General features: G+C 35.0%; 5 protein-coding genes across 7 annotated transcripts; all 5 read right to left on the reverse strand.

Annotated features, from left to right (window-relative positions):
* Positions 1-51: 51 nt before the first annotated feature.
* Positions 52-3,562, reverse strand: LOC135131648 (cytochrome P450 9e2-like). The gene is made up of 3 exons (XM_064059492.1): positions 3,301-3,562; positions 1,000-1,492; positions 52-945 (listed from the first exon to the last, which is right to left on the reverse strand). The coding sequence occupies exons 1-3, from the start codon at positions 3,501-3,503 to the stop codon at positions 52-54; spliced, it is 1,590 nt and encodes a 529-aa protein (XP_063915562.1). The 5' UTR covers positions 3,504-3,562.
* Positions 3,563-3,788: 226 nt separating this feature from the next.
* On the reverse strand, positions 3,789-21,525 carry LOC135131637 (cytochrome P450 9e2-like). 3 transcript variants are annotated; one of them, XM_064059472.1, is made up of 4 exons: positions 5,847-5,954; positions 5,530-5,747; positions 4,843-5,338; positions 3,789-4,790 (listed from the first exon to the last, which is right to left on the reverse strand). In XM_064059472.1, exons 2-4 carry the CDS (start codon positions 5,727-5,729, stop codon positions 3,894-3,896), a joined length of 1,593 nt encoding a protein of 530 aa, XP_063915542.1. In that variant the 5' UTR covers positions 5,730-5,747; positions 5,847-5,954; the 3' UTR covers positions 3,789-3,893. The 3 variants fall into 3 exon arrangements, with proteins under 3 accessions (XP_063915542.1, XP_063915544.1, XP_063915543.1); XM_064059474.1 differs by lacking the exons at positions 5,530-5,747; positions 5,847-5,954 and adding an exon at positions 21,174-21,525; XM_064059473.1 differs by lacking the exons at positions 3,789-4,790; positions 4,843-5,338; positions 5,530-5,747; positions 5,847-5,954 and adding exons at positions 19,265-20,356; positions 20,412-20,907; positions 21,174-21,515.
* LOC135131642 (cytochrome P450 9e2-like) lies at positions 6,048-8,134 on the reverse strand. Its single transcript, XM_064059482.1, has 3 exons — positions 7,878-8,134; positions 7,330-7,825; positions 6,048-7,276 (listed from the first exon to the last, which is right to left on the reverse strand). Exons 1-3 carry the CDS (start codon positions 8,075-8,077, stop codon positions 6,380-6,382), a joined length of 1,593 nt encoding a protein of 530 aa, XP_063915552.1. The 5' UTR covers positions 8,078-8,134; the 3' UTR covers positions 6,048-6,379.
* On the reverse strand, positions 12,584-13,258 carry LOC135132821 (cytochrome P450 9e2-like). The gene has a single exon (XM_064061022.1). The coding sequence runs from the start codon at positions 13,256-13,258 to the stop codon at positions 12,671-12,673; it is 588 nt and encodes a 195-aa protein (XP_063917092.1). The 3' UTR covers positions 12,584-12,670.
* On the reverse strand, positions 13,276-15,083 carry LOC135132820 (cytochrome P450 9e2-like). Its single transcript, XM_064061021.1, has 3 exons — positions 14,856-15,083; positions 14,309-14,804; positions 13,276-14,254 (listed from the first exon to the last, which is right to left on the reverse strand). The coding sequence occupies exons 1-3, from the start codon at positions 15,050-15,052 to the stop codon at positions 13,388-13,390; spliced, it is 1,560 nt and encodes a 519-aa protein (XP_063917091.1). The 5' UTR covers positions 15,053-15,083; the 3' UTR covers positions 13,276-13,387.
* Positions 21,526-21,810: the final 285 nt, after the last annotated feature.

The following is a 21,810-nucleotide window of genomic DNA, read 5'->3' on the forward strand; positions in this document are numbered from 1 at the left end:
AATAATACGTCTTAACTAAAGGTTTATTTTTATTAAAACATAATTCGTGTGTTATTTCGAGCGGCGTTGAAACCCTAACCAAAACCCATTCTCGGCAGTCAGATTAAACTGCTTCTTGCTTAAAACTAAAGGAATTTGAGTCTTCTCCACTGGAACTATCTCGAAATGTGACAAAATATAAAAGAATAGCGTTTTAGTTTCCAAGAGAGCAAATCGGGAACCAATACAATTCCTAGGTCCAGATCCAAAAGGCAAGTAGGTGTATGGTTTAATCTTAGCCTTGTTCTCGTCCTTAAATCTTTCAGGATCAAACCGCTCGGGCTCTGGATAATACTGAGGATCTCGATGAAGTCCAAAAATGGGCAACCAAACAATGTCGTTCTTTTCCAAGTGAACAGGTTCCTCATCGAGATATTTCGGCTCGATGGTGTAGGGTTTTGTGCAAATTCTATCCACAGACACTGGATTGGGCCACTTTCTTAAACTTTCACAGACAACCATATCCATGTATTTCATACCAAGTAGAGCTTCGTAAGTTAGTTTGCCCTGACAAGCTTCCACGGTATCATCGACTTCCTGAATAAGTTTCTTCTGGACGTCTGGATTAACAGCAAGTTCGTGACACATGAAGCACATGAGTATGGACACTGAGTCAAAACCAGCGAAGAAGAAAAGTGCAGCTTGCGCGGTGATGTCTTGGTCTGTAATTTCTGGTTTAGGGTTTTTGGGGTTTTTGTGTATTTCCGATTCTTCGACTGTGGCAAAACCTTCGTCATGAAATGGTTCGATGTCTTCGTGTTTAAACCCGTTTCTGCGAGCTTCGAGAAGAAGATGGATCAAGTCAGGCCTAACTATCCCGTGTTTTTCGCGACTTTGAATGTTGCTTTTGACTAGATTGTTGAAAAATTGGCCAACTTCTTTTGGAAACAGTGTTAGATTAAAAAACTAAAAAAATGTGTGTGTTTAATTAAATAAATGTTAAAATAACGTTGATGTTACCTTAAATACATTGGGTATTAAGAAGTATCCAATCAATCTGAAAACCTTCAGGCCACTGAAATCGGTAGCTTCTTTACCCATCATATAAAACTCGTTTTCCCTGTCTCTCAATGAGTCACATTGTACTCCAAAGGCGGTATTCGCAATGACATCACTAGCGAATCTAGTGAAGGTATCTTTTATTTCAACAGTAATGAGATTCTCGTCTTTTTGTACAAAGTAGTTTACAAATTGTTGACCACTTTGTGATATTAAAGTGAACATGTATTTCATTTTGCTGCTGGTGAAAGCTGGACTGAGTGTTGTTCGCATTTCGCGCCACTTATTGCCACTTAGTGCGAAAAGGTTTTTACTCCATAGTGGGTCGATATCTTCTGGGAGCAAAGTTCGGTGGTCTACAAAGTGGTCAAAGTTTTTGACGGTGATCTGTTTGATGAGATCAGGGTCCTTTAGTTGAAGTGTTGCTTGGAAAAACTGGTAGGTGCCGAAGTACCTAAAGTATCACAGATCATACTTAGTGGTTATTCCTTGTTGTAGTAAGGAAGAAAATTTTGTGAGGGGCAGTGGTTAATTCGCGACAACCGCGCCGACGCGACACCGGAAACCGGCACTGTGTTTTCGATCTTAGTGGAGAGATGAGATAAAGAATTATGGTTGAACCCAGAATACCACCACAGGTATGTAAAGAATGTAAAAAGAATGTCTGGAGGTAATAAATAAATGTCTGGAAAAGGGGCAAGTTCCCAGGGAATGGAAGATGGCTGATCGAGAAAGAAAGAAAGGAAGGAGAGAAAGAGAAATATAGGCCCATCTGCCTGCTGAATGGAATGGACAAGCTGTATGAGGGAATATTGGTCCAGAGACTGAGGAACGACGTTCGGAGTTTCGGAGACTTGGCGGAGACGCAGTATGGATGCTCGTGGGTACGCTAGAGGACCAAATGTGGGTACATGGTGTATTGTAGAGGGGGATTCTGGAACATTTGGTTAGCATGGCGATGTGAACGTGGTGCGGTCATATCTGAGTGATAGAGCGGTTCAAACGGAGATGGGTGAGTTTGAAATGACTGCCGGGGTTCCGCAACGATCGGTCCTGGGGCCGCTCCTGTGGAACATATTTTATGACAATGGATGATTATGGATGATCTGGCAGTGATAGTGATAAGAAAGAGTGAAGAGGACCTGAGAAAAAGGACCCAAGAGGCACTACAGCTCGTGGATGTATGGATGCGGGACAATGGTCTCTCACTCGCACCCGATAAGAGCGAAGCGGTGCTCTTGGTAGGAAAAAGGACGATGCGAGAAATGAGTGTGTGTATGGAAGGCAGAATGATCGAGGCCCGGGAAGCGGTGAGGTACCATGGGGTGGAAATTCACAGAAACCTCAGGGTGGCCGAGCAAGTCGAACGGTTGGTAAGGAAGGCAAAGATGGTTGTGGGTGCTCTGGGCCGACTCCTATTCAATGTAGGAGGACCCAGGGCGAGTAAAAGGAGAGTGTTGTGTAGTGTCGTCCAAAAAAAATCTTGAGAAAAAGATTAGGATGAATATGGACAAGGAAAAAGAAAGTGACAACCGACCTAACGCGGGTCCGGGGGGTAGGAGAACAGCTGGTCGAGGAAGAGGTTTTAGCCGATAAAAGTCCTGGCACTACCAGGGACGGTCGAGCCTAAGTCCCCGGTGCCCATGAGGATTTCCCCTTTCATAGAAAAAAAAAGATCGGGTCGGGTCAGATCAGATCAGGTCAGGTCAAATCAGGTCAGATCAGGTCATCAGGTCAAATCAGATGAGATATAATATGTTTTTCGATAAAAATTCGTTCTCATTAATAAATAGTTTCGGACTTTCATGTTGTAGAAGGATTAATAAACTAGAATTTTAATTGCAGAAGCAAACCCTTCTAAGCAAATCCACCAAATATCTTGCGATATGCGAATAAACTACGGTTTTAAATAAAAAATAGTGTATGTAGTATGCCAATACATAAATTTCGAGCACTAGTTTATTTTCACGTCAAAAATATTAATGTAATTGAACCTTTATTAGCATTAATTAGGGCACACGTCAACATGACTAAAAAAATAATCTTTGAAACACGCGTTTTTATTATTATTGGTTTAAAAATCGTAACAGTGAAAATGAGCTATTTACCCCCCATCCAATCCACTTTTCAGTGTCGCCGCCTCCGCGGGATCCGAAGCGGCCCCATCTACTGAGAAACTCAAAGGACACCCTTTTCATCGTGACAGAAACAAGTCAATAACTTTTTGATTCAAGTAATTAAGTCTGCAAAATTTTTGCCTACCTGTTATTTGGACACACATTATAAACCATTTCAGCTATTTCCGCATACGACTTTTTTTGGAAAAGCATTCCCAAATTCATCCCAAAAATAAACCCTGGAGTTCCCTGCTTCACCCCCTTTTTCAACCAGTACCTGTGGGGGCGGATCACCAACCAGTACCCCAAGACAACGGCGGCTGCTACAACAACCAGTATCCACCACATCGTGCTGATCTAATAACACTGGAAATCAGACTCGTGTAGTAAACATTGCTTTTCACATTGAAGGATGACTTCATCTAAACATTTGAGTGGGAGCCTTATTATTCTAATTACAGGCGCTTACCAATGTTATTATTTGTCCTTGGCCAGTGCTGTGGATGATTATTGACTGATGATAACCTTTTGACCTTCATTCTCTTATCATATCAATTTTAATCAATAAGTTTCGGCGTAATTGAATTGACGTCTTTAAATTATTTTAGACTATGGATTAATTCACATCGCAAATAAATAAATGGTTATTTTTATTAAAATATCTTAAATTATGTACATCCATAATTCGTATAATGTTTTACAAAGTAGGAATCTTATTTTCTATTTGGGTTGGACCACTTAGACTTTAGTCCGACGTTTAAGCCCTAACCAAAACCCATTTTCGGCTGTCAAATTAAATTGCTTCTTACTTAAAACTAAAGGTATCTGGGTCTTCCCCACAGGAACTATCTCGAAATGTGATAAAATATAAAAGAATAACGTTTTAGTTTCTAATAGGGCAAATCTGGAACCAATACAGTTTCTGGGTCCAGACCCAAAAGGCAGGTACGTGTACGGCTTAATATTAACCTTGTTTTCATCGTTAAACCTTTCTGGATCAAACCGCTCTGGTTCTGGATAATGTTCAGGATCCCGATGCAGAGCAAAAATGGGCAACCAAACAACAGCATCTTTTTCCAAGTGGACAGGACTCTCGTCGGGATATTTAGGCTCGATAGTGTAGGGTTTTGTACAAACTCTGTCCACAGCTACCGCATTGGGCCACTTTCTTAAGGTTTCAGAAACAACCATATCCATATATTTCATACCAAGGAGAGCCTCATAGGTAAGTTTCCCTTTACAAGCTTCCACAGTTTCGTCTATTTCTTCAGCAAGTCTTTTCTGGACGTCTGGGTTAAGTGCTAGTTCGTAGGACATAAAGCACATGAGTGCAGACACTGAGTCAAATCCAGCGAAGAAAAAAATTAAAGCTTGAGACGTGATGTCTTGATCTGTAATTTCCGCTTTCATGTTTTTGGGGTTTTTGTTGATTTCGGATTCCGCCACTGTGGCAAAACCTGTGTCTTGAATAGGTTCGGTTTCTTCGTGTTTGAGCCCGTTTTTGCGAGCTTCCAGGAGAAGGTGGATCATGTCAGGGCGTACAATCCCGTGTTTTTCGCGGCTTTGAATGTTGCTCTTGACTAGACTAGTGAAGAAGTCGGCGACTTGTTTTGAAAACAGTGTTACTTTAAAGAACTAAAAAAATAGTAAATTAATTGAAAAGTAGTCAAAACAATAATGACCTTACTTTAAAAATACTGGGAATTAGAAAGTATCCAAAGAACTTCATACTTTTCCAAAAACCACTAAAATCTGTGGCATCTTTTCCCATCATGTAGAACTCATTTTTCCTCTCCCCCAGAGAATCGCACTCCACTCCAAAAGCGGTGTTGGCGATGACGTCATTGGTGAATCTAGTGAAGGTGTCTTTCATTTCGACGGTGATGAGGTCTTCGTCTTTTTTCAAAAAGTATTTTACGAATTGTTCACCACTTTGTGATATTAAAGTGAACATATATTTCATTTTGCTGCTGGTGAAAGCCGGACTGAGGGTAGTTCGCATTTCGCGCCATTTTTTACCAGTCAAAGCGAACAGGTTTTTACCCCAAAGTGGGTCACTATCTTCTGGAATAAAAGTTCGGTGGTCTACAAAGTGGTCGAAGTCCTTCACGGTGATTTGTTTGATGAGCTCGGGGTCTTTTAGGACAAGCGTTGGTACCAAAAACTGATAGAAGCCTGAGTACCTAAAGTACCAAAACAAAAACAGTGAAATCCCTTAATACCATAAACATTTCAGTAATATTTGTTTTTATCTTAGTTGAATCAATATTCAGTTAAAAATAAAAACTAGACACTGTTTAAATATTGACAAGTAACATTGTTGTTAATTTAGTGACGCAACTAATCAGTAAATAAACCAAAATTTTTTACCCACCTGGTTTTTGGGCACATATTATAAACCATCACTACCATGTCGGCAAAGGACTGTTTTCGCATCACGTTTCCCCAATTATCCCCAAAAATAAATCCGGGATTTCCTTGCTTCACCCCCTTTTCCAGCCAGTACTTGTGGGGGCGCACCAGCAACCAGTATCCCACAGCAAAGGCGGCCACAGCGATCACTATCCACCACATCGTGCAGACCTAATGACACTGGAAAACAATCTCCGATAAATAATATTTGCCAAGTTGAAGGACACTTTGATTCAAACAATGACTGGGGACCTAATTTCTCTAATTAGGATCGCTTACCACAGTTATCCAATTTTGTTCGTGGTCAGTGTTCTGAATAATAATGACTGATGATGACCTCTCACTGGCGGTTTTATACCGGCCTGTGTTTATCTCAAACAAGTGACGCAAGAAGCGCGGTTTGTGTTTAACTGTGAATGAAATGGAGGGAGAAAATTGGAAAAACGGGTCACTTTCCTATAGAAAATTCGTTATTAAATATTGGTTTTTGCACAGGTTCTATATTTTATAAAAAAAAATTAAATAATGATTTAATATTTCACAAGTAAGGTGGGAACTTTTAGACTGACTATCCATAAATTTTGTTATCTCCAGCAATCGAATGAAATCTGATGTAAAATTGACACACGGTTGAATAACTTTCGCTCGCTAGAAGTTGGACGGGTCTGCATCTAATTTTATATGATTCATTCATCGAGGTCACCGTAGATCATTATAACAATAAAAAGTAGATGTTTATAATTTAAATCTCATCATTGTAGCAGCTACATACTATTTTTATTTATATTTACATAACTAATGATTATATCAATTTAAACCCTGGACCTGCGTTTAAGTCCTAACCAGAACCCATTTTCAGCAGTGATATTCATGTGTTTCTTGCTTAGCACTAGAGGTATTTGAGTTTTCTCCACAGGAACTATTTCGAAATGTGACAAAATATAGAAGAACAAGGTTTTAATCTCCAAGAGGGCAAATCTAGAACCAATACAATTTCTAGGACCAGACCCAAAAGGCATGTAGGTGTAGGGTTTAATATTGGCCTTGTTCTCATCGCTAAACCTTTCAGGATCAAAACGTTCTGGTTCTGGATAAAATTGCGGATCTCTATGGAGACCAAAAACGGGCACCCAGACAACGGTATTCTTTTCCAAATGAACAGCTCTCTCGTCAGGGTATTTAGGCTCGATGGTGTAGGGTCTTGTACAAATTCTGTCCAAACCAACAGCGTTAGGCCACTTTCTTAAAGTTTCAGAAACAACCATATCCAAGTATTTCATACCAAGAAGACCATCGTAGGTAAGTTTGCCTTTGCAAGCTTCCAGAGTTTCGTCTACTTCTTGGATCAGCCTGTTTTGAATGTCTGGGTTAAGAGCAAGTTCGTGAGACATGAAACACATGACTGTGGCCACTGAGTCAAACCCAGCTAAGAAAAAAACGAAAGCTTGAGCGACGATATCTTGATCGGTAATTTCCGTTTTGATGTTTTTGGGGTTCTTGTTGATTTCGGACTCTGCAACTGTGGCAAAACCGGTGTCTTGAAGGGGTTCGCTGTCGTCATACTTAAGCCCGTTTTTTCGAGCCTCGAGGAGAAGATGAACCATATCGGGTCTAACAATACTATGTTTTAGGCGACTCTGGATGTTGCTCTTGACCAAATTAGTGAAAAACTGTCCGACGTTTTTTGAAAACATAGTAATCTTAAAATACTACAAAAAAATTCAAATTGACACCAAAATAGTAGAAACAGTAGTCAGCTTACCTTAAATACTTTAGGTATTAACATGTACCCAAAAAATTTGAAGGTTTTCCACAAGCCACTAAAATTTGTGGCTTCTTTCCCCATCATATAGAACTCGTTTGTCCTGTCCACCAACGAGTCACACTCGACTCCGAAAGCGGTGTTGGCGATGACGTCGTTAGTGAATCTAGTGAAGATGTCTTTCATTTCAAAAGTAGTACGATTTTGGTCTTGTGTCAAAAAATATTTTACAAATTGTTCGCCAGTTTGTGAGATTAAAGTGAACATGTACTTCATTTTGCTGCTGGTGAAAGCTGGACTTAGTGTAGCCCGCATTTCGCGCCACTTTTTACCATTTAGAGCGAAAAGGTTTTTGGTCCATAGTGGGTCGCTGTCTTCCTGGATCAAACTTCGGTGGTCTTCAAAATGGTCGAAGTCTTTGACTGTGATTTGTTTGATGAGGTCGGGGTCTTTGAGCACAAGGGTTGGCAGTAAAAATTGGTAGCAGCCTGAGTACCTGAAATGTGGAGAGATTAGTTAGCACATGGTATACAATTTTTTTTACCCACCTGGTATTTGGACACATTTTGTAAACCATCTCCACCATTTCTGCAGGCGATTGTTTTCCCAAAAACGTTCCCCAGGTGTCCCCCAAAATAAACCTTGGGGTTCCTTGCGGTACGCCTTTTCTTGTCCAGAACTTGTGGGGGCGGATCAAAAACCAGTATCCCCAAAGGGCGGCTACTATAGAGGCCAATATCCACCACATCGTGAAATTATTAAACAATAATAATTAACATGTTTGTTCTTTTTCGATGTTTTGAATAAAAATGATGAGACCTTGCTGCCTATTTTATACCCTTCCATAGTTATTTCAAACAGTATAGCGCTAGGAGTTTCGTTTCTGATTGGTTGTAGGTGAGTTGGAGGGGAAGCGTGAGCATATCGGTTAATTCCTTTTATGGACATAGAGATTACAATGAGTTCCTTTTTTGGTATTGTTGTCGTAGAATTATCTATGACAGTTTGGAGAGGTGTGTGAATAGTTTTTATTGATTCGTCCGTATATGTCATTATTATAACAACGAAACGATGTTATGTTTTCTATGAAAATTATTATTATTATTTTTTAATTAATGAAAATGACATCAAGGATGGACAAGTGAAATTCGACTTTTATTATAAGTATTTATCCATTATATGAGTATTTACAAATGTTCTGGAAGTATCAAACGATCATATTAATGTTTGTGGTTTTTTTGTAAGTTTGGCAACGTATTTAAAATTTTATGATGGCATTCCTGACAAATTGACATTTTTGACACCATGTCAGTAGGTACCATTTTCTCAACATATTTGAACTAACATACTATAGCATTGCTGCCAATAAAGTAGGTTTTTTTTATCAAAAGTCCACCAAAGTCCCAATTTTTTCCAAAAATATGCCTAAAAATTCACAAAAATTCTGCGGGATTTAGATCTCGACGAACCAATTTAAATATACAGGTGTCAATGGTGCTGGTTTGAAAATTTTTAAATGTCTCTAGAGCTCAAAAAATGGTAAAAAAGTCACACGGTAATACATTGACAAATTGAATTTTTTTTTAAAGTTGCCTAAAAATCCTCACAAAATTTTGGGAAATAACTACATGTCGACAAGATTTTCAAAAAATTCGGTTTTGATATGAAAATTGTTAGGTATCTCCAATTCTGAAAAATCGAGATTTTCGAAAATTTACTTAAAACTTCTCAAAAAACATAAAGTGTTTGAACATGTTTTTGTTAATTTAAAAATCTCGAAAAACGATTAATTCAGGATTATTGTATTTAAAAATCCTTACAAACATCTTAAAATTATATTTCGAGAAACCCATTCGAAGCAAAATTTCTGAAATTTTGGAAGGTTGCCTAACATTTTTCAATAAGTTTTAGGACATAGACCTCGACGAACTGATTCAGAAAAGTGTTAAATAAATTAAAATTAAAATTAACCAAAATTTTCGAAAAATTTTCTTGAAAGTGGATTTTTTTAAATATCTCGAAATCTTGAAAAATGGTCAAAAATGCAAACAGACTTGTAACGAAAAACAGAGGTTTCCGAAAAATTGACTTCTGGGAAATTATATACATTTCGAGAAACTGATTCGATAAACATAAAGTGTTATAGCTCCAAACCTAAATTTACGAAAAATTTTGTTTGAAAATATTTTTTTTTAATTTGGAAATCTCGAAAAGAGGTTCGTACCAGGTTGTGTTGAAAATTTGAAAAACAAAGTGTTAATTATTGTCCCCAAGCTAAATTTTCAAAATTTTGGAAAGTTGCCTAATATTTCTCAATAAATTTTGGGATAGACCTCGACCAACTGGTTCAAAAAAGATAGTGTTAAATAAATTAAAATTAAAATAAATCAAAATTTCCGAAAAATTCCCTTGAAAGTGTTTTTTCTTAATATCTCGAAATCTCGAAAAACGGTTAAAAAATGCATACAGAGTTGTACTGAAAAAACCAATTCGAAAAACATAAAGAGTTAATTGTCTCGAAGCAAATTTTTGAAATTTTTGAAAGTTGCCCAAAATTTCTCAATAAATTTTGAAACATAGACATAACATACCCAAATCAAAATTTTCGAAAAATTACATTGAAAGTGGATTTTTTTAAATATCTCGAAATCTTCAAAAACCCCCCCAAAAAATTCTGGAAAGTAAAAGTGTTGATGGTTCCGGACCCGGATTTTCGAAAAATTCTTTTTGGTGTAGAAAATTTTGAAAAGTTGCCTAAAATTTCTCAAAAAATTTTAGAACAGACTCTGATGAGCTGATTCGGAAAAGATCATCCCAAACTAAACTTTTCAAAAGAGAGCTCGAAAACGGTAATAAAATTAATACAGAAGGGATATTGAAATATTTGCATTTTTAAAAACTAAAATTCCTAAAAAAATTCTGGGATATAGGTTTCTATGAGATGACAAGAACAGATCTTCGAAAATTCAAAAAACGGTTATAAAATTCATAGAGGGGGTCTAAAAACTGCGGAACAATCCTCATAAATTTCTGGAAAATATATTTTAACGAGCTGATCGGACAAAAATTTTCAAAAAATTCTTTTTCGAAATTTTTTTTTTAATATCCTTATAAAATTCTGGAGCCAAATTTTTGAAAATTCGGTTTGAAAATGAAATCGAAATCTCGGAATGTTAAATTCATAAGACGGGGAGAGGAATATTAAAATTTGACAATTTTGAAAAGTTGCTTAAAAATCCTCATAAAATTTCTGGAAAATACGTTCTGACGAGCGGATCCGAAAAATATTAAGCGTTAATTGTTCCGGACAAATAATTTTCGAAAAATTCGGTTTCAAATTGAAATTTTTTAAATATTTCTAGAACTCGAAAAATGGTGATGAAATTCATTTGGGAGATATTGAAATTTCGAAAAATTCGGTTTGGAGATGATTTTTTTTATCTCGAAATCTTGAAAAAGATTCATACAGAATTGTATTGAAAGTTGCCTAAAAATCCTCACAAAATTCTGGGAAATACATTTTGAGAGACAATTTAAAAAACATAAAGTGTTAAATATTGTCCCCAAGCTAAATTTTCAAAATTTTGAAAAGTTGCCTAATATTTCTCAATAAATTTTGGTATAGACCTCGACGAACTGGTTCAAAAAAGATAGTGTTACATAAATTAAAATTAAAATGAATCAAAATTTATGAAAAATTCCCTTGAAAGTGTTTTTTTTAATGTCTCGAAATCTCGAAAAACGGTCAAAAAATGCATACAGAGTTGTATTGAAAAATTGAGATTTTCGATAAGTCAATTAAAAATTCTCAAAACCAATTCGAAAAACATAAAGAGTTAATTGTCTGGAAGCAAATTTTTGAAATTTTGGAAAGTTGCTCAAAATTTCTCTATAAATTTTGAGACAGACATAACATACCCTAACCAAAATTTTCGAAAAATTACATTGAAAGTGGATTTTTCTAAATATCTCGAAATCTCCAAAAAACCCCTCCTCTTTTTGGTGTAGAAAATTTTGAAAAGTTGCTTAAAATTTCTCAAAAAATGTCAGAACATAGACCTTGATGAGCTGATTCGAAAAAGATCGTCCCAAACTAAACTTTTCAAAAGAGAGCTCGAAAACGGTAATAAAATTAATACAGGAGGGATATTGAAATATTGACATTTTTAAAAACTAAAATTCCTAAAAAAATTCTGGGATATAGGTTTCTATGAGATGACAAGAACAAGATCTTCGAAAATTCAAAAAACGGTTATAAAATTCATAAAGGAGGTGTTGGAAAATTGAGATTTTCTAAAAACTGCGGAACAATCCTCATAAAATTCTGGAAAATATATTTTAACGAGCTGATTGGACAAAAATTTTCAAAAAATTCTTTTTCGAAATGTTTTTTTTAAATATCCTTATAAAATTCTGGAGCCAAATTTTTGAAAATTCGGTTTGAAAATAAAATCGAAATCTTCGAAGACGGTTAAATTCATAAGGCGACAATATTGAAAAGTTGCTTAAAAATCCTCATAAAATTGCTGGAAAATACATTTTAACGAGCGGATCCGAAAAATATTAAGCGTTAATTGTTCCGGACAAATAATTTTCGAAAAATTCGGTTTCAAATTGAAATTTTTTAAATATTTCTAGAACTCGAAAAACGGTGATGAAATTCATACGGGGGATATTGAAATATTGAAATTTTATAAGAATTATTTAAAAATCCTCAAAAAGTTATAGATAGAGATTTCGACGAGCTGATCCGAAAAACATAACGTAAATAGCCACAAACTAAAATTTTCGAAAAATTCGGTTTGGAGATGATGTTTTTTTTTTCTCGAAATCTTGAAAAAGATTCATACAGAATTGTATTGAAAGTTGTCTAAAAATCCTCACAAAATTCTGGAAAATACATTTTGAGAGACAATTTGAAAAACATAAAGAGTTAAATGTTGTCCCCAAGCGAAATTTTCAAAATTTCGGAAAGTTGCCTAATATTTCTCAATAAATTTTGGGATAGACCTCGACGAACTGGTTCAAAAAAGATAGTGTTACATAAATTAAAATTTCCGAAAAATTCCCTTGAAAGTGTTTTTTCTTAATATATCGAAATCTCGAAAAACGGTCAAAAAATGCATACACAGTTGAATTGAAAAATTGAGATTTTCGAAAAGTTAAATAAAAATTTTCAAAACCAATTCGAAAAACATAAAGAGTTAATTGTCTCGAAGCAAAATTTTTGAAATTTTGGAAAGTTGCCCAGAAATAAATGGTTATTTTTAGTAAAATATCTTAAATTAGGTACATCCATAATTCGTATAATGTTTCACAAAATAGGAATCTGATTTTCTATTTAGACTCTAGTCCGACGTTTAAGCCCTAACCAAAATCCATTCTCGGCAGTCAAATTAAATTGCTTCTTACTTAGAACTAAAGGTATTTGAGTTTTCCTCACAGGAACTATCTCGAAATGTGACAAAATATAAAAGAACAACGTTTTAGTCTCTAATAGGGCAAACCTGGAACCAATACAGTTCCTAGGTCCAGACCCAAAAGGCAGGTACGTGTACGGTTTGATATTAACCTTGTTCTCATCGTTAAACCTTTCTGGATCAAACAGCTCTGGTTCTGGACAATGGTCAGGATCCCGATTCAGAGCAAAAATGGGCAACCAAACAACAGCATTTTTTTCCAAGTGGACGGGACTCTCATCGGGATATTTGGGCTCGATGGTGTAGGGTTTCGTGCAAACCCTATCCACAGCAGTAGCATTGGGCCACTTTCTTAAGGTTTCGGAAACAACCATATCCATATACTTCATACCAAGGAGAGCCTCGTAGGTAAGTTTCCCGTTACAAGCTTCCACAGTGTCATCTATTTCTTGGGCAAGTCTTTTTTGGACGTCGGGGTTAAGAGCAAGTTCGTAAGACATAAAACACATAAGTGAAACAAAAAATAGATATTTATAATTTTAATCTCATCATTGTAGCAGCTACACATTATTTTTATTTATATTTATATAAGTAATAATTATATCAATTTAAACCCTGGACCTGCGTTTAAGTCCTAATCAGAACCCATTTTCAGCAGTTATATTCATGTGTTTCTTGCTTAGCACTAGAGGTATTTGAGTCTTCTCCACAGGAATTATTTCGAAATGTGACAAAATATGGAAGAACAAGGCTTTAATCTCCAGGAGGGCAAATCTAGAAGCAATACAATTTCTAGGTCCAATCCCAAAAGGCATGTAGGTGTAGGGTTTAATATTGGTCTTGTTTTCATCGCTAAACCTTTCGGGATCAAAACGTTCTGGTTCTGGATAATATTGTGGATCTCTATGGAGACCAAAAACGGGGACCCAAACAACGGTATTCTTTTCCAAATGAACAGCTCTCTCACCAGGGTATTTAGGCTCGATGGTGTAGGGTTTTGTACAAATTCTGTCCAAACCAACAGCGTTAGGCCACTTTCTCAAAGTTTCAGAGACAACCATATCCAAGTATTTCATACCAAGAAGACCATCGTAGGTAAGTTTGCCTTTGCAAGCTTCCAGAGTTTCGTCAACTTCTTGGATCAGCCTGTTTTGAATGTCTGGGTTAAGAGCGAGTTCGTGAGACATGAAACACAGGACTATGGCCACTGAGTCAAACCCAGATATGAAGAAAACGAAAGCTTGAGCGACGATATCTTGATCGGTAATTTCTGTTTTGATGTTTTTGGGGTTTTTGTTAATTTCGGACTCTGCAACTGTGGCAAAACCTATGTCTTGAATGGGTTCGCTGTCGTCGTATTTAAGCCCGTTTTTACGAGCCTCGAGGAGAAGATGAACCATATCGGGTCTAACAATACCATGTTTTAGGCGACTATGGATGTTACTTTTAACCAAATTAGTGAAAAACTGTCCGACGTTTTTTGAAAACATAGTTATCTTAAAATACTACAAGAAAAATTCAAATTGGCACCAAAATAGTAGAAACAGTAGTGAGCTTACCTTAAATACTTTAGGTATTAACATGTACCCAAAAAATTTGAAGGTTTTCCACAAGCCACTAAAATTTGTGGCTTCTTTCCCCATCATATAGAACTCGTTTGTTCTGTCCACCAAAGAGTCACACTCGACTCCGAAAGCGATGTTGGCGATGACATCGTTAGCGAATCTAGTGAAGATGTCTTCCATTTCAAAAGTAGTAACATTTTCGTTTTGTGTCAAAAAATATTTTACAAATTGTTCGCCAGTTTGTGAGATTAAAGTGAACATGTACTTCATTTTGCTGCTGGTGAAAGCTGGACTTAGTGTAGCCCGCATTTCGCGCCACTTTTTACCATTTAGAGCGAAAATGTTTTTGGTCCATAGTGGGTCGCTGTCTTCTTGGATCAAATTTCGGTGGTCTTCAAAATGGTCGAAGTCTTTCACGGTGATTTGTTTGATGAGGTCGGGGTCTTTGAGCACAAGGGTTGGCAGTAAAAATTGGTAGCAGCCTGAGTACCTGAAATGTGGACACATTAGTTAACACATGGTATACAATTTTTTTACCCACCTGGTATTTGGACACATTTTGTAAACCATCTCTATCATTTCTGCAGGCGATTGTTTTCCCAACGTTCCCCAGGTGTCCCCCAAAATAAACCTTGGGGTTCCTTGCGGTACGCCTTTTCTCGTCCAGAACTTGTGGGGGCGGATCAAAAACCAGTATCCCCAAACGACGGCTACTATAAAGGCCAATACCCACCACATCGTGAAATTACTGGAATAATAATTAATATGTTTGTTCTTTTTCGACGTTTTGAATAAAAATGATGAGACTTTGCTGTCTATTTTATACCCGTCCATAGTTATTTCAAACAATATAGCGCTAGGAGTTTTCGCTTCTGATTGGTTGTAGGTGAGTTGGAGGGGAAGCGTGACCATATCGGTTAATTCCTTTTATGGACACAGAGATTACAATGAGTTCCTTTTTTGGTATTGTTGTCGTAGATTATTATTTATGAGAGTTTGGAGAGGTATGTAAACAGTTTTAATTGATTCGTCCATATATGTGATTATTATAACAATGAAACTATGTTATGTTTTATATGAAAATTATTATTATTTTTTTTTAATTAAAGAAAATGACATCAAAGATAGATAAATAAAATTCGACTTTTTTTATATTTATATATTTTATAAATATTTACAAATTTTCTATAAGTATCGACTGGTTATATTTTTGTTTGTGAAATTTTTGCAATGTTGGTTTTTTTTTCAAAAATTTGCCTAAAAATCCACAAAAATTCTGCGGGATTTAGATCTGGACGAACCGATTCAAATTTATAAGTGTCAATGGTGCTGGTTTGAAAATTTTTAAATGTCTCTAGAGCTCAAAAAACGGTACAAAAGTCACACAGTGATACATTGACAAATTGAATTTTTTTTTAAGTTGCCTAAAAATCCTCAGAAAATTTTGGGAAATGAGTACATTTCGACAAGATTCGAAAAATTCGGTTTTGATATGAAAATTGTTAGGTATCTGGAATTCGCAAAAAACGGTCAATAAATCCATAATCGGGGATGTTTTTGAAAAATTGAGATTTTCGAAAAGTTATGAAACAAGAACCTCGACGATCTTGGTTTAGAATTGTTTTTTTTTTAATTTGAAAATCTCGAAAAATGGTTCATTCAGGATTATATTGAAAGTTACGCAAAAATCGTCACATGAAACTGCGAAATATATTTCGAGAGACCAATTCGAAGCAAAATTTTTGAAATTTTGGAAGGTCGCCCAACATTTTTCAATAAGTTTTGGGACATAGACCTCGACGAGCTGATTCCGAAAAGTGTTAAATAAATTAAAATTAAAATCAACCAAAATTTTCGAAAAATTTCCTTGAAAGTGGATTTTTTTAAATCTTGAAAAATGGTCAAAAAATGCATACAGACTTGTGATGAAAAACTGAAGTTTCCGAAAAATTGACTAAAAATCCTCACAAAATTCTGGGAAATAATATACATTTCGAGAAACTGATTCGATAAACATATAGTGTTAATAGCTCCAGACCAAAATTTACGAAAAATTCGGTTTGATTTTTTTTAATTTGGAAATCTCAAAATAAAGGTTCGTACAAGGTTGTGTTGCAAGTTGACTAAAATTCCTCACAAAATTCTGGGAAATACATTTTGAGAGACAATTTGAAAAACATAAAGTGTTAAATATTGTCCCCAAGCTAAATTTTCAAAATTTTGAAAAGATGCCTAATATTTCTCAATAAATTTTGGGATAGACCTCGACGAACTGGTTCAAAAAAGATAGTGTTAAATAAATTAAAATTAAAATAAATAACAATTTCCGAAAAATTCCCTTGAAAGTGTTTTTTCTTAATATCTCGAAATCTCGAAAAACGGTCAAAAAATGCATACAGAGTTGTATTGAAAAATTGAGATTTTCGAAAAGTTAATTAAAGATTCTCAAAACCAATTCGACAAACATAAAGAGTTAATTGTCTCGAAGCAAATTTTTGAAATTTTGGAAAGTTGCCCAAAAGTTCTCAATAAATTTTGAAACATAGACATAACATATCCAAACCAAAATTTTCGAAAAATTACATTGAAAGTGGATTTTTTTAAATATCTCGAAATCTCCAAAAGCCCCTTCAAAAAATTCTGGAAAGTAAAAGTGTTAATGGTTCCGGACCCGGATTTTCGAAAAATTCTTTTTGGTGTAGAAAATTTTGAAAAGTAGCCTAAAATTTCTCAAAAAAATTTTAGAACATAGACCTTGATGAACTGATTCGGAAAAGATCCTCACAGATTAAACTTTTCAAAAGAGAGCTAGAAAACGGTAATAAAATTAATAAAGGAGGGATATTGAAATATTGACAACTTTAAAAAAAAATCAAAAAAAAAATTCTAGGGTATAGGTCTCCATGAGCTGACAAGAACAAGATCTTCAAAAATTCAAAAAAACGGTTATAAAATTCATAGAGGGGGTGTTGAAAAACTCGGATTTTCTAAAAACTGCGGGACAATCCTCATAAAATTCTGGACAATATATTTTAACGAGCTGATTTGAAAAATATTAAGTGTTCGACAAAAATTTTCAAAAAATTCTTTTTTAAAATATTTTTTTTAAATATCCTTATAAAATTCTAGAACCAGATTTTTGAAAATTCGGTTTGAAAATAAATTCTGTAAATATGTTGAAATCTCCAAAACGGTCAAATTCATATGGTAGGGAGGGGGGTATTAAAAATTTAGCCATTTTGAAAAGTGCTAATTGTTCCGGACAAATAATTTCCGAAAAATTCTGTTCCAAAATGTAATTTTTTAAATATCTTAAAAACTCGAAAACGGGGGATATTGAAATATTGGGATTTTCGAAAAATTATCTAAAAGGCCTCAAAAAGTTATGGATAGAGATCTCGACGAGCTGATTCGAAAAACAATAGCCCCAAACCAAAATTTTCCAAAAATTCGAGTTGAAAGTGATTTTTTTTAATATCTCGAGATCTTGAAAAAGATTCATTCAGGGTTGTCTTGAAAGTTGCCTAAAAATCCTCACAAAATTCTGGAAATATATTTGGAGAAACCAATTCGAAAAGCATAAAGCAAAAGCATAAAGTGTCAATTGTTCCAAAGCAAAATTTTCGAAATTTTGGAAGGTTGCCTAAAATTTCGCCATAAATTTTGGGACATGGACCTCGATGAACTGATTCGGAAAAGATAGTGTTAATAGTCCCAGTCCAAAATTTTCGAACAATTCCCTTGAAAATGATGTTTTTTAAAAAATTCGTAATCTCGAAAAACGGTTAAAATTCAGATTTTCGAAAATTTCCATAAAAATCGTCACAAAATTCTGGGAAATAAAAAGTGCAAATGATTCCGAACCGAGATGTTCGAAAAATACGGTTTAAAAATAATAAATCTTTTAACTCTAAATCTCGAAGAACGGTAAAAAAATTTCATATATGATTGTACTGCAAAATTGAAAATTTTGAAAAGTTGCCTAAAATTTCTCAAAAAAATTTAGAACATAGACCACGACGAGCTAATTCGGAAAAGACCGTCCCAAACTAAACTTTAATTTTTTTAAATATCTCGAGAGCTCGAAAAAAAAACATGATAAAATTATTACTTGAACTGATATTGAAATATTAACATTTTTGGAAAATTGCTTAATATGAGGTGATCAGAAAAATATAAAGTGTTAATTATTGTCCCGGGCAGAAATTTTCAAAAAATTTATACGGAAGGTAATTGAATTATTGAGCCTTTAAAAATTTGCCTAAAAGTCCTTAAAAAATTCTGGGATATAGATCTCGATACACTGAATCGAAATACATAGTGTCTTGGTAAGGGGCCAGTTTTTTGAAAATTCGGTTTTAAAATAAAATTTGTAAATATCTCGAAATCTCAAAAAAAAGTCAGAGTGTAATAAAACATTGACAATTTTGAACTTTTCAAAAATTGTGGACAACGAGCTGATTCGAAATACATCATTTCTTGGTCAGGAACCAGATTTTTGAAAATTCAGTTTCAAAATTCAGTTTAAAAATAAAATCTTTAATCTCTCGAAATCTCGATCGAAAAATTCTGTTTCAAAACTTTTGAAAAGTCGTATTTAAATCTTAAAACAGATTCTAGAATATACATCGATGAGTTGATTCGGAAAACTTAAATATTTTCTTGGTTTAGACCCAGATTTTCGAAAAATTCGGTTTGAGCGTTTTCGTTAATTTCAAGTATTCGTCCCTTTACTTCAAATTTTTATATATTTTTCATTCATGTCTTTAAATTTCATTTATTGTTTAATTTCTTTCTACTCTTTTCTGGTTATCTATTTTTCGATTATATTACATAGTTTACTTATCCTCCAATTCGTTTCCATCTCATCAGAAATATTTTATTTTATTATTAATATTAATATTCAAATTATTATTAAGGATCACAGGTCTATAAAAAGTCTGTAAAGTATTGGTTTCATTTTATTTATTTATTTATTTGTTAAAATATACATACGATTTTAACTATTAATTATCTAGACATTATAAAAATTGGTCAACTCTGGGTGGAACAGGTTTATATACGATTGTGTACAATTTTTAACGCTCTATTCTAACAACAATTACAAATGTGTGCAGTCTTATAATATAGAAATTATTTTCAAATTTAGATTCTAGAACGTCGTTTAAGTCCCAACCAGAACCCTTTTTCCGCAACCAAATTGATGCTCTTCCTGCTTAAAACTAAAGGTATTTGAGTCTTCTCCACTGGAACAAACTCAAAATGTGACAAAATATAAAAAAACAACGCTTTAGTCTCCAAAAGAGCAAATCGAGATCCAATACAATTCCTAGGTCCTGTTCCAAAAGGCAAATACGTGTAGGGGTTAATGTTGACCTTATTCTTATCGTTAAACCTTTCTGGATCAAAACGCTCTGGTTCTGGATAATGTTGAGGATCTCGGTGTATTCCAAAAATGGGCACCCAAACCACATCATCCTTTTCCAAGTGGATAGGTTTCTCATCAGGATATTTAGGCTCGATGGTGTAGGGTTTGGTGCAAACTCTGTCCACACCAACAGCATTGGGCCATTTTCTTAAGCTTTCAGAGACCACCATATCCAAATATTTCATACCAAGAAGCGCCTCATACGTCAGTTTACCCTCAGAAGCTTCCAGAGTGTCGTCTACTTCCTGTATAAGTCTTGTTTGGACATCCGGGTTAACAGCAAGTTCGTGGGACATGAAGCACATAAGAGCAGACACCGCGTCAAAACCAGCAAAGAAGAAAATTAAAGCCTGAGAAGTGATAACTTCATCTGTAATTTCGACTTTGGTGTTTTTGGGGTTTTTGTTGACTTCGGATTCTGCCACTGTGGCAAAACCTGTATCTTGAAGCGGCTCGGTTTCTTCGTGTTTGAGCCCGTTTTTGCGTGCTTCGAGGAGAAGGTGGATCATGTCTGGTCTTACAAATCCGTGCTTTTCGCGACTTCGAATATTACTCTTGACTACATTTCTGAAAAATTCGCCGACTTGTCGTGAAAACAGTGATACTTTAAGAAACTGAAAAAATAATAGCAAATTAAGTCAAAACTAGTGTGAAGAATAACGAATTTACCTTAAATAATTTAGGCACAAAGATGTATCCAAAGAACTTGAAATTTTTCCAAAATCCGTTAAAGTTTGTCGCTTCTTTTCCCATCATATAGAATTCGTTTGTACGATCACCCAAAGAATCACACTCGACTCCAAAAGCAGTGTTGGCGATGACATCATTAGTGAATCTAGTGAAGGTATCTTTCATTTCGACAGTAATAAGATCTTGGTCTTGCTTCAAGAAATATTTTACGAATTGTTCACCACTTTGTGATATTAAAGTGAACATGTATTTCATTTTGCTACTGGTGAAAGCTGGACTGAGGGTTGTTCGCATTTCTCGCCACTTTTTACCAGTTAGAGAAAAAAGATTGTTCCCCCATAGTGGGTCACTATTTTCTGGAATAATGCTTCGGTGGTCTAGAAAATGGTCGAAGTCTTTCACGGTGATTTGTTTGATAAGATCGGGATCTTTTAGTAGAAGAGTTGGTAATAAAAACTGATAGAAGCCTGAGTACCTAAAATAATATTTAATTTTAAATAAGTATAAAGCGACCTTCAGGTAAAAAACTAATTTGTGTTTAAATAGCAACAGATAAAACCTGCTTTGCTCTTATTATTGTTATTATCACTGACGTCAAGAATTACGTAAACATTCAATTTATTATTAATTAGCCGCAAATCATTGTATGAAATGTATAAAAACAATAATAATAAAGATTTTACCAAATTGCAATACTTACAAAAAAAAAAGCATAACCAAATGATGTAAAGTTTTACGTACCTGGTATTTGGACACGCATTATAAACCATCATAACCATTTCCGCTAGGGACTGTTTTCGCAAAACCGTTCCCCAATTATCCCCCAAAATAAATGCTGGAGTTCCCTGCTTCACTCCCTTTTCCAACCAGTACCTGTGGGGGCGGATCAGCAACCAGTATCCCACAGCGAGAGCTGCTACAGCGATCACTATCCACCACATCGTGCAGACCTAATAACACTGGAAATCTATCTATCTCTCTGTTAAATGATTCTGCCAAGTTGAAGGACAACTTTATTTAAAGAGTCGAGTGGAGGTGGAATTATTATAAATAAAAAACTGATCATAACAACTTGTTGTCTGTTTTATACAGTTTTGGACTTATCTCAGACATGTGACGTGTTTGAATATCCCTAGGTGAACTGGAGAGAGAAAATTGTAAATATCGGTCAATTGCCTCTAGGAGTGGAGGCGCTTTCTCGTAGATTATCACAGGTTTGAGCAATTGTGGTTCTAATCTTTTGTTGATTCAAGTTATCAATCAAGTGGTTTTAGAATCATCAAATTATTAAAGAAGATGTGTCTACAAAGTGTAGTGTTGCTTTAAGGATTTTTTTTGCAACGAGATCGTCTAAAAATTTGATTTGAAATTTTAAATT

This window comes from Zophobas morio, unplaced genomic scaffold, assembly GCF_036711695.1.
Source record: "Zophobas morio isolate AGI-343-1 ecotype UQ-CSIRO unplaced genomic scaffold, CSIRO_AGI_Zmor_V1 ptg000021l, whole genome shotgun sequence".
NCBI lineage: Eukaryota > Metazoa > Arthropoda > Insecta > Coleoptera > Tenebrionidae > Zophobas > Zophobas morio.

Excerpts from the sequence above, each read along its gene's own strand:
- LOC135131648 (XM_064059492.1), bottom strand. The coding sequence starts at position 3,503 with ATGTGGTGGATACTGGTTGTTGTAGCAGCCGCCGTTGTCTTGGGGTAC. Across the intron at positions 1,493-3,300 it reads AATGTGTGTCCAAATAACAG|GTACTTCGGCACCTACCAGT; the intron begins GTAGGCAAAAAT and ends GTGATACTTTAG. Across the intron at positions 946-999 it reads TAATACCCAATGTATTTAAG|TTTTTTAATCTAACACTGTT; the intron begins GTAACATCAACG and ends ACATTTTTTTAG.
- LOC135132821 (XM_064061022.1), bottom strand. The coding sequence starts at position 13,258 with ATGTGTTTTATGTCTTACGAACTTGCTCTTAACCCCGACGTCCAAAAA.
- LOC135132820 (XM_064061021.1), bottom strand. The coding sequence starts at position 15,052 with ATGTGGTGGGTATTGGCCTTTATAGTAGCCGTCGTTTGGGGATACTGG. Across the intron at positions 14,805-14,855 it reads AAAATGTGTCCAAATACCAG|GTACTCAGGCTGCTACCAAT; the intron begins GTGGGTAAAAAA and ends TCCACATTTCAG. Across the intron at positions 14,255-14,308 it reads TAATACCTAAAGTATTTAAG|TATTTTAAGATAACTATGTT; the intron begins GTAAGCTCACTA and ends TTTTTCTTGTAG.
- LOC135131642 (XM_064059482.1), bottom strand. The coding sequence starts at position 8,077 with ATGTGGTGGATATTGGCCTCTATAGTAGCCGCCCTTTGGGGATACTGG. Across the intron at positions 7,826-7,877 it reads AAAATGTGTCCAAATACCAG|GTACTCAGGCTGCTACCAAT; the intron begins GTGGGTAAAAAA and ends TCCACATTTCAG. Across the intron at positions 7,277-7,329 it reads TAATACCTAAAGTATTTAAG|TATTTTAAGATTACTATGTT; the intron begins GTAAGCTGACTA and ends ATTTTTTTGTAG.
- LOC135131637 (XM_064059474.1), bottom strand. The coding sequence starts at position 21,373 with ATGTGGTGGATAGTGATCGCTGTAGCAGCTCTCGCTGTGGGATACTGG. Across the intron at positions 5,339-21,173 it reads AATGCGTGTCCAAATACCAG|GTACTCAGGCTTCTATCAGT; the intron begins GTACGTAAAACT and ends TTGGTACTTTAG. Across the intron at positions 4,791-4,842 it reads TAATTCCCAGTATTTTTAAA|TTCTTTAAAGTAACACTGTT; the intron begins GTAAGGTCATTA and ends CTATTTTTTTAG.